Here is a 12,331-nt window from a genome sequence, read left to right as displayed (position 1 = left end):
TTTTGCAAACTTTTTAGTTTGCCTCTGCAAATTTTTAAACATTTTTAAAAATTTTTCTGTGCTATCTGGGTATGGTGCAGACCATTAGTTCTCCATTTATTGACCATAAAATTTGGGTTTTGAATTTCAGTAAATCGTGGTTGATAAAACACGTCTGATGTTGACGAAACTTGGTACGCGTAGTGAAATAATGTGGTGTGTAGGCCTGTGGTTCCCGAATTATTGGCCATCAAAAATTAAGTTTCGACTCAGTAAAATTAAGAAATTTCTCTAAAATGCGCTTGATGAAACTCATTCGATATTTATCAATTAAGGCATGATTGTAGACCGTTATGAACTGAATAACCAGATGAAATATGATGTACGGAACTTCCATTCTCGAGATATAGGCCATTAAATTTGGGGTTTTGACGTAGTCATATTTTCAAAAAAAAAAAAAAAAAAGTATTTACTAGAAGCAATGAAGGGAATTCTTTTGATCTTGAGCAATTTTGGGATGATGGTAGATCTTTATGAGCTTAATACACATATGGAATATTGTGATGTGCTGGTATTCAGATAGGTCAAGTGGTGTTTTCGAGTTATGTGTTCTCGCAGTTGGGAGTTGGATTTATTTGAGTCCAAACCCCAAGTTTGATAGTCAATAGCTCAAGAACCACAGGTTTATGTGCCATGATATTTCGTACGCATATTAAGCTTGTTAAAGTCTACCAACATTTCAAATTTGATCGTGTAGAGACCTTTCGTTCCCGAATTATTGATCACTAAATTTCGGGCTTGAGCCTAACAAACCTGTTAGGGAAAGTAAATCCAATGTGAATTTGTAATCAAATTTTGCTAAAAATCAATGAAGGACGTTTTTTCCACTCTAACTACTCGTTATTATTGAAATTTCTGTTATTATTAATATTACTTTGGGTAAATAAATAAATAAATAAATAAGAAAAACTATGTTGATTTTGCTCTTACTACCCGAACACCTCATATTTACATTATTCAAATATTAATGCAAAAAATGTTTAATTCACAATAGGAGAACAAGCATGGCTTTAGTAGGAACAACGAAGTTTGTGAAAATATTTTAAAAGGGTTTGAAAGAGGAACAGTACAGTTCTAATTTTTATGTAGCAACAGTATGCAACATTCACCAATAAATATCTTACTGGCGGCCTAGCTTACGGTCAACTAAAGTCCACACTTTGCAACCACACTCGTTCTATTCGTCAATACGCTTCCCGTCCTTATCTAAGGAAGAAATCCACTATATAGAAAATCACAATTAAATCCATAACGAAATTAAGCAAAGGGAATAATTGAACTATACCTAGTATCAAATGAAATATTTAACTTCTTCTTCTCCCTCCTTGACCTTCCACCGTACTATCCCAATATCCCTCACTATGAGTTTTAAATTGATCTATCATCTTACCCTTTCTCTTGTAGACTTCCTTCTCTTTTCCTTTAACTAATCGAGAAGCAGGTTGTGCAATTAGACTCGCTGATACAATAAAATGTCTAGGGGAATTTCTCTCTTAATTATCTTAATCTCTCGGGTACGACTTTTTTAGATATAGAAATCATAGAACACCTTTAATTTTTATTAGTTTATTTACTAATTAAAAGTGTTTTTGGTTTATGAAAATTCTAAGTTAACTCTTAATTGTTCCTGACTAAATTCTTAATTTAGCTTGTATTTCCAATTTGTTTATACAACACTAATTTGGGTGGGCCTGTGGAGTTACTAACTCGCTTACACGCGTTCACTTACAAGCTGTTAGTAATTCCTTAATTAGTTTCTATCAGCACTGCTAGTCACTTATAAAGTGCTTCACTTAAATTCCTGTCGTGGAACCAGGGCCTGTCGTGGAAAATTCAACGAAATCACAGCTCCACACTGGTAAAAATTTTATATAGTATATACAAAAACTAGTTTAGTCAGCATTTGTTTAGACATATAATCAGTGTTCTGCCCAGTACATCATGTTTACCTGCGACCAAAAAAAAATATTATTATTATTATTATTATTATTATTTAGGAAAATTTTGGCATCCAGAGCAAACAAAATTAAAGGCACATTAGGGTACATATTTAATTGTATTGTATTAAACCATAAAATACAGGAAACAAACCGGTAAGAAAAATAGTCACACTGGAAGAAAAAAGTCACTTTTCTTACATAAGAATTTCACTGTCATTTTTCCGTGATCATCACGCTGTCTCAGTCTGTTTTCTGCCGAGGCAAATACACCGTTATACCAGGACTGTTTCTTTGACTTCCTACCAACTTCAAAACGCCTTTCCTTTCTGGCCAGCCATTTCATAACAGCAGGGGTTGGGCTAAAATCTTGCAACGGATCCATATTTATATTAACGTGAAGGTAATTTTTCATAGTAGTGGGAGCTAAAGACAGTCTGTTATCTGTTTTCAATATGTTGTAGTCACTTATAAGTCTTTCAACATCGGAAGAAGATGGTTTCGAAGCAACAACTCGGGTTAGACTTGTTGACAGAGCATGAAATGACTGATTTCCACAGATTTTCATGAGAAGGCTTTTAGCGTCCAGACCTTTCAACATACTGCACGATGATGCCTCTCTATATTGCATTGCGAACTGCAAAAGATCTGTATCAAGACAAATAGCTTTGTGGCATTCTCTTAGGGCATCATCAGTTACATCCTCTTGCAAAACACGCAAAGGCTCCAAAGCAACAATACTGTCTTCATGCAGCAAACGCTGACTAACAAAGTTAATTATGGAATCCAGGACTTCGTAACGTACTACAGTAAAATCTCTTTTCTCACTGACATATTTGTTATGGGATTTATTGCGACGTGTGTTGCAATGAAGTTGAATACCATGTAATGAGTACTGTATTTCTCCGTTGACGTTCTCTTGTACACGTTCGTTTAAAAACGTTTTTCCCCACCCGCCTAACAGAGGTTTCTCTTTCATACTCTCCAATTGTGTTATAGTTCTATTTTTATTTGTTATTATGTCCAAAAGAAACATTTCATCACTCTCAAACTTCTGCTGGCAGTTCTTGAAAACATATAGAGCGTCTGTCACAAGACACAGAAGATGAAGGCTATCTACTTCTATCCATTTACGCAGATGACCATTGGCTTCATTACATACATGGCTTTCCGTTCACAAGTAAAGGCAGCTTGGATACCAATTTTTTAGGAGAGTAGTGAGCATACTGAATGAAAATTTTGTTCACCTGACGTCAAAATATTCTGAGTAGTGCAAAACTTCTAAGTTATTTTCTGAAGCTACCATCGTTAAACCTTTCTTTCGCTGCCCTGAAGAGTGATAGAAAGCACATAGTCCAGATGCTGCTTATATGAGAGATGAAACTTCTTGGACATTCTTGGTGACACCTTTCCATGCTAAATTAATGCGATGGGCAGCACACCAAATTTTCAACAGAGGCAACGTTTCACCTGAAGCAACTCTTTCATCAGTTAACAATTTCCACATTCCTTTGTGTTCTCCTGTATTCATGTTTTCATTATCAGTAACTATCGAAGTCACTCTGGGAAACATTACTCTTTCTACTGATTTTCGTAACGCTGTGCTTCGGCTAAATTTTTGGCAGTTATTGATGTATGTTATCTCTGGTAGTACATATTTCTATAACGGGTTCAAAGGATCGTGTAATTTTTATCTACAAAACAACACATTTCATTATATCGGAAAAGTGTAATGTCGTATTGAAACAACAGATAAACGTGCAGTTAGTTGCATATTTTAAAACTATATGAATGCAACCAAAAACGTTTGAAAACTAAATATAGTTAAGAAGTTCCTTCACCTCAAAATTGGCAATGGTTTTCCCTGCTATCTAGGAGACACCTATACGTATTAACTCTGGCTTAATGTCATATACTGGCAGTTATATGGAATTGAGTAACCCATTGCATAATGAATGTATTGAATCAGTAAGACTTAGTTTGACACACTAAACGCTTTTAAATGCATAATCCGAGAAAAGTAAGGTACTCATATTAGTACCACTCCACACTTCAATAATTATAGTTCCACACTCCTTTCCTACAGTTCCACAAAGTGTGGAGTACTCCACTCAATTTTAGGCCCTGCGTGGAACTCATCTGACCTGAATTCCGTTCCACATAAGGAGACTAGCTAATTTATTTAGGTTAGGTGTAGGTTAGGTAAAGGTATAATTTGGATCCGCAAATTGAATCCCAGGTAGAATTCTTAACTAAGGAAATTTTCTATCAGTTTCGTCTATGTTTCAAGACTAGGCCTCAATACTTGTAGAGCCCCGACTATAGAATTCTTACTCACAATATTACAAAACGAGCACTGTCTGTGTGCTCTATTGAACATCACTTATGTCCAATCTCTAGTCCTTCCCTAATCCCCACTCTTTTTGGGAATCGAGAAATTAAAAATTAATTATTCCATAGCTAAAATCCATCAAAACACTTCTCAAAATTTCCCAACCTAATCCGAACAATTCAATTACTATGTAACTTAACATAACTAAATTAATTAAGAACTAACTAAATTTTAAAGGAATAACCTACTAATGATAAAATTCTGTAACCTTGGTTCCCACTTAGAACCAAAAACCGTAACACCACTTCAAAACAACACCGATAACGTTTTGGAGGTGATTCCTGACACCAAGATAAGATGAAAAGTATAGACCAACCTGGGTGCACAAATGCTTCCTTTCTGAGTTATAGGCTGCCCATGAAAAAAAATAAAATTAAAAGGTCCATAGCTCCAAAACTATAGGACCTACCATAGTCGGGCCAAGACTTCACTTAGGAACTAAAATGTTTCCTAAGCTATCCAAAAATGCATGTTTCAGAATTCTAAGGTACTCATGCAACAATTTTAATAGAGGGTGTTTTTCTACGGGCACATAATTCCAAGTACTCACCAACTACCTCTACAAAAATTGTTGTGTAAGTGAATTAGGATTCTGAAACTTGGATATTTGGATAGCGTACATATTAGTTTCATAGTGAAGTCTTGACCCGACCATGGTAGGTCCTATAGTTTTGGAGTTATGGACGTTTAAAAGTTCATTTTTTTTTTCATGTTTTCGGCAGCCTATAACTCCGAAGGGAAGCATTTATGCACCCAGGTTGGTCTATACGTTTTGTCTTAACTTGGTGTGAGGAATCACCTCCCAAACGTTGTCGGGGTTGTTTTGAAATTCTCTGTATACTTTGGTTCTCACTAGAAACCATTCTATACAGCCACATCGTTCAGGGCTAGACTCAAAAGAATATCAGCCGAAACAGGTCTTCATTCAGAACCTCCAACCTACAAAAACCACATCATTCAGTGACTGTCTCCAGAAAGTGAAGCCCTGTTACCCAATTTTCGTCGGTATTTATAGCAGTCCATGAAGACTACCTAAGGGACATTCTACGGAGTGCAGGGAACCAAAGGTTCCTCTTGAAGAAAAAAAAAAATTCGCTTCTGCAACCCCAGCGAGAAGTGTTTCCACCCTAAAGAATAAACATACATAATACACAAGTCGTTTACAAATTAAATACATAAGTTAACTAAATATACTACTACTAAATATATGCATATATAGATTAATTATTTATAAATATAACTAAGACCAGGTATTTTTACTAGTTCTATTTGCATATTATTTCTTAATTAAAATTCTATACATTTATATAAAATATTAAAAAAAAAAAAAAAAAAAAAAAACAGCAAGGTGCGCCTTGCAATGTGCGGGCCAATATTTGGTCATCACTGGTAGGAATGCACTTGGAAATTAAACACCATAATTTTACTGAAGAGTAGTTATTGATTTTTAAAGTTAAGGAAATAAAATAGATGGTTAGTTAACATACTTATCAATGTTAAGATTATCAACATACTTCAATTTCTGTCGTTTTAACAGTGGCTGTCTTCTTATTTCTCGCTGAGTCATTATAATATTTTGAAAATAATAGATTTCTTTTTTAAATCTGAAATGTTTTGAATTTAATGAATGGTTTCCAAAATGTGAAGTGAATTTCAAGATATTTCTTGATTTTGATTTTCAGTCATTCTTTCATTTCATCAAATACTCATCACATAAAATCAACCACAGGTTCATGGCCAGAAATTGCAAAACAAAATTTTGCATTAAGCAAACAAAGGCGTACGGGCAGTATGCTTTTTGGCCATTGCGATCTGTCAATATGAAGGTAGCTGAAATCTCATTAATTTTTGTTGAATTAATATAAAGATTTTGCCGATTTTTATTTTTTTATTATCTGTATATACAAATTTTCAAATCACAGTTCTTTTAAAACGTTTTACAATATAACAACCTCTGCACTACGCAACAATTATTATATAGACATTAACATTACTCAATGTTCGCAAAACATTTGTGCAATATTTATATAAAAATTACATATTTTCTTTTATACAGTGTTACTTCTGTATTTAATAAGCATATATTTCTCTATTTACATAAAAGTACGCATCTTAGGTAGTGTAGTTTTTTCATGATCTCACAGTCAGAGCATCGTCTTTCCTTTGTTAGGCAAGTTTAAAACTCTTGCCATGATGCTATACGACATGACAAACAAACTTCTGTCAATTCTGTTTACCATGGCTAATATTTGTTAAAAAATGTTGTTCCATCTTCGTATGACGCTTATTTAGAGGAATGGAAAAGTAGAAATATATTTTTGAATCTTGAGAAATAGAAAATTTTAGCATAGAATTGTTTAATATTAATTTAAAATCTTTTTTGTATTTAGTTTTATCATTATTTATGTGCCTTATTTGTGATATTTATGATTGTTGCAGACAACTATGGTTGTTTGATTATAATGAAAATGGATGCCTACTTTTGCACTCCTCTGTCCTGTATTGATAATGCTAGCTGAGTTTTGAACACAACTGTACAACTAAAATAAACTTAAAAATGTTCAATTCTTTGCAGACAAGTTCGAACGGCACTAAGTATAAATAATTAGTACTATTTTTCATTCTCTGAAATTCAAAGAATGAAAGAGTTCAAATAACGTAACAGTACTGAATTTTACTTCTCATGCACTATATATATTCACCCAGCAAGCGATATTACAAAATTACTTTAATATTAAGAAAGTTGAAATGTTAATTAAAGTTTATCATTAACACGTCATGATAGTAAAACACATTCAGTTAGTATAAAAAATACTGTATATACAAAACCAAAATATGTAGTATAAAACTTTAATATACCTTTAAATCTCCAAGATATAGTTAACAGGAAGGATGGATGTAATGAAGTATTTACAAATTAAACATCTGAAACACATAATATTTGTTTGCAAGCGTATCCTTAAAAATTCACAAAATATAAATTAATTTACTTAAGATTGGTACCGTACTATTCAATCGGTGTTTTAATTCTAATCACAATGTTAGTCACGGTACCATAAGAGCCATAGATTTGCTCTTAGGTCATTTAGTTCTACATAAGTGAAGAAGCTAACTATATATTTGTCAAGTACCAGTAGCGGATTTTGTGAAAAATTAAATGAATAAACATTGTGAACATTCAACAGTATCTATTTCTTTCATTTATTAATAACAAAACTAGCACAGAAAGTAAATACCTTTACCTTCAAAGATACAATTCAGAAAATTATAGAAAACATTTAAGCACATTCTTAGTAGTACTTGTATTGTACTTTCACAATTAAAAGCTATTTTTAACCAATAATTTAGTACAATCATTAGTATTGTGCATGGAAACACATTTGTAAATTAGATATGTTAATTCACTCTGAATATTTTTAATAAACTCGTAAAGTTATAGAAAACTTTAAACATGAATTTGTAATGTTATCATGTCTCAAGAAATGGAGGATCCAAAATTAGTTAACGTACGTTTCTTTTCTTCCAATCTCGAGAACTAGTTGAACTATAATTTTGTGCATTTGGTACAAGGAAAAACTTGTACATAAATAAAAGATTGGATTTAATTTTCCCCTACATTTAAATAAAAATAATTCGATTATAGTGAATGCACTGTAGTTAAATATTTGCGTAACCATCACCGTTATCACATAGTCAAACAGCTGTTTCGGTATTAGCAATATCTGACTTACTTCGCACCAAGTTACCTACGACGATGCATATAATACATTTTATTATGAGGCACAACCTATACATAGCCTATATGCATTATATTTACAATTAAACCAACAATATTGGGTATTGACTAACATGGGGAGCGTTCTAGTAACATTAAACCTGCTTCATTAACCAAATAAGTTGATCAGGCGTATTACAATATTAAAATAATCTAAGATTAAAATAAACATATGCTTAACGCTGCTGGTTAATAAATTAAGTGTAATGAAGGATTGATGAAAGATTCGGGAATACTTAGTTCTTTAGCAATTTTAAAATAAAATAAGAAATATACTAAAACAAATAACAAACGCTTTGATGAAAGAATAATGAAAAATAATATTTTTACATACGTAAACTGGAAGCCACACTCAGTTTAACGATTAGGATTTTTAGCAGTTTCTAACATCCCTGCCAATAAAAGCAATTAATTATCACAAATTCCATACCATACAGTATTTTTAGGCTATTTACAGCTTAATGCAAATATATACATAAATAACATGCATGTGCACTTCTACGCACATCTTAAATTCTTTACTTGAAAATATACGCTCTCACATTCATTCACACACACACACATACACACACACTTATAATTATGCAGCACCCTAATAAACTTTCTTCAATTCAGATAATATTAACTTCTTAACAGAAGTGATTTCATGGACTAACTAGTGCTTGCAAATTATTTTGAAATATTACTACTTTAATGGTGCTTTAAAATAACGACAGGTAAGTGAGTGCAGTAGTAAAGTTATAATATACTTAATTTAATTTAATATAAGAGTGATTGCATCAATACCGACGCCATCTTGTTTTAAATGTTACATTATTTTAGTCCATTGATTTATTTAGGGATTTTACTGACTTCTTTTTTTATGGTTATTTTACTTCTTTCAGCACACACATATATTGATGTTTTCCTACCATGTCGTAAGAAAAAAATTAATTTTCTAAAACAGGACAATGCAATTTTTTTAATTTAATGAATTTTTATCAATATGTGTGCAAACGCTAATCATAATATTTTACACCAGCCTGCAATTTGAGGATACATACAGTATACCGACTAGATTTGCTCCACATATTTCAACTTCGAATCACAATGAAAATTTACTAGGTTAGGTTCATAGAAAAATGTATTATTGTATACTGTAATTGGAAACAGAGGTAGATCATTTCTATGATGCCGTAAAGAAGCCTTTCTACCTTATTACTTCTACCTTCGTACAGTTTATTTGCTTTGTTTCTATTCAACTGTTGCCTTGTGTATTACTATTGCAAGTTAAAATTTTCGATTCTCTTGGTGATAAAATTACCTGAGTAGCACCATGAACGAAAGTCTTTTTCTGTGTACCTATACAATGTGTACGAAATGCAAACAGATAATTTTGTTCAAATAGCGAACTAAATCGCGTAGGAGTACAGTACAACTATATAGGAATCTGGATCCTCGCCGCAGAAATATTAAAATTATCATACTGCGAAATAAATGAGAGAAAATTCTGTGCGAAATATTGGTGCAAATGTGTGTACTCTTTCTCTCTTTTAACAAATCTAAAACATCTTTAAAATGATTAGTAAAATAGCCAAATGATTAGCAGTCAGTATTAATTATTTGTTGTGCATTTTCTTTACTTTTATTTTTATTTATTTGTATGCAGGATGTAATTTTATTTCCATTGTGAGCTTCCTGGTATATTTCCAACTAGATCTTTCGAAAATAATTCATATTAAAAGTTCTTGATATAGTACGAGTTCATGACAAAATGTGAAGGAGATGAAAAAAATACATTACGGAGTTCTGTCTTTTTCTATTCAACGATCATTGTACATACTATGAACTAAAACTTTACTTTTTATACTGTTATTAATTATGCTTTGGATCTACTCTATTTGTGGAATTGCTGACGGAAAGAAGTATTAATTCAAATAAGCACTCATAGTAGTTCAAATGAACACCACTGTGTTGTAAACAGGAACATTAAAAGAATTATGAAGAACACATCAGAAATTTAAATTCTAGTATACTTAAGTACTATATTTAAGTTCACTTGTATTTATTAAGAAAACAAAGAATATTTTCACATATAAATCAATGTACTAAAAATTGCAAGATGGCATTGGTAGTCAACAGTCTTAAGTATGACAATTCTTTGTGTTCTTTACGATGATTTGTACTTCTTACGTTACCTACCTAACCTACAATAGTTCACACAAAACATTACAATAATCTGTCATTTCCTTCCCTCCCTCGCCGTTGGATTGGTGTAGTGCATTTTTCTAGTAAATAGTGTATGATTTTTTTTTTTTACATTGGAGTAGTAGATATAACCACGAATAACCTTTTAAATTATAAATAGGTAATCAAATGAATATCTTGTTCCATTCGTCTGCAAACCTAACTGAACTAACTAATGATACATATGTATATATGTATATATTCCATGCTCCTCTACTTTTACAAAAAAAAACTTTGTAAAGACAATATCCAACAACAGTTATTAAAAAAATAGTTACTCCAATCACAGCTTGTGATGTACAATTGATTTACTTTTATTTAATGGTGTACAGATTTGTTCCGAAAATTATTCTGCATACGAAACATCAAACAAATCTTTATGCGCCGTTATTTTATGATACAATTTCCTTTGATGTTTCACTTTGACTCCAGTGACAGGTAAGCTTTAGTAAAATAAAGAAAAGTACAGTATCTCGTATGCTTAGATAATATTTGGAGTGTATTAATGAGACAAACTATTCACAGCTAAGCAGCCACGTGAATAATTTGACATATAATTTTAAACTCGTATTTATACAAGTACTGTATATTGAAGAGATTAGGAACCAGAGACTCATCTTCACTGTTACAAGAATGGAGAAATTAGAGCATGTAGGGTTTCAAATGTAAATCTCAGACTCTATTAGGAGTCTAGCTGACAGTAACTTATAAAACTTAAACACAAAGAAAAAAAATCCTGAAAAATATTTTATATGGTTTATCTCTTGCTACAAAGAACTAAACTAAATGAAAACAATAATGAATTACGCAATTGTTATGATTCTTATATATACTAACTTAATACTGTTAATGTAAATAATCAGTTCATATATTGTAACTGATTGATCATATGATAGTAAGTATATCTAATCATATATGTAACAAGTTCAATGATATGTTGTACATCAATGGGTAGTTTGTACACACATTTGATACGTTGAGCGCAATAAATACATTACAATATAATGTCAAAGCACAATAGCAGAACAATATTATCTCAGCTTCTGTTGTAAGTGAACATGGCTCACTCTGTTCTCAACTGTTCATTTCATACGCTTTCATGGTTCACCTGAGTACATCGTAGTGTATAAACATTTATAATTTCAATTAGATAACCTTATCACTGGAGTCAAATAATGAGAATTGAACTATAATAAATGTTGAAAACAAACTTGATGGATATATAAACATTTATTATTCTGGATTTTACAAACAAAATTATTGTAACTTCTTAGAAGAAAATAACCATATCTAAAGTGTATTCTACTATGGCGTATACTTTTCTATCATGACTAGTTTATGTATGTAATATATCTTACAGAACATGGATAGAATGAATGTGTATGTAATATATACAAGTAAGAGGAACATATTTTATCCTTACTTAAATCAGATCAAAATGAACTTAGTTTGTAAAGTCAGTTTCATATTTTCTCCATATTTGCATTTGCAAAAGATATTTAGATATCCACTCCACCGCACATATTAAACGAAACTCCAACACGCATAGGCTTAATTATTTCACATAATTGTCACTTCAAAAAGCAACAACATTTTTGTTTAAAATTAAAAGAATGGCTGTTTATCACTATTTAATGACTGAATTCATCCAGAAATAAGCAGCGGTAAATAATAAACACAGCGTCCACAAAAATTACCACTCTGATCTTTCCACCACTGCAATAGATGTCTTCTCCTCTGGGATGAGTTATGATAGTAGTCGGGCAAATTCTGAAAGAATGAAGAGGATATCAGAAGGATGACCAAACAAATCAGAATGCTTTAAGGTTACATTAAAACAAAATGCCTAGCTTTCAATATATGAATCACGTTGTCTATTTTATAGAGTCTAAAACAATAAACTTCAGGAATTATTCCAAGAACTACGAGTCTATGATTTCGGTGTAATTTGTTTACAATTAC

General features: G+C 31.8%; 1 protein-coding gene across 3 annotated transcripts in view; it reads right to left on the bottom strand.

The window, feature by feature from the left end:
• Positions 1 to 5,915: 5,915 nt before the first annotated feature.
• The window catches only part of Eip63F-1 (Ecdysone-induced protein 63F 1), a 373,190-nt gene continuing 366,774 nt past the window's right edge, over positions 5,916 to 12,331 (bottom strand). For all 3 annotated transcript variants that reach the window (XM_081751261.1, XM_081751263.1, XM_081751262.1), the window contains one exon: positions 5,916 to 12,139. In XM_081751261.1, the coding sequence (XP_081607387.1) occupies positions 12,117 to 12,139 (23 nt within the window). In that variant the 3' untranslated portion in view covers positions 5,916 to 12,116. The remainder of the gene's footprint in view (positions 12,140 to 12,331) is intronic.

The sequence above is a fragment of the Thermobia domestica genome, chromosome 3 (genome assembly GCF_964235325.1).
Source record: "Thermobia domestica chromosome 3, izTheDome1.hap1.1, whole genome shotgun sequence".
NCBI classification, from domain to species: domain Eukaryota; kingdom Metazoa; phylum Arthropoda; class Insecta; order Zygentoma; family Lepismatidae; genus Thermobia; species Thermobia domestica.
Note: the sequence above shows the minus strand (reverse complement) of the source record. Positions and strands in the feature narration are given on the sequence as shown.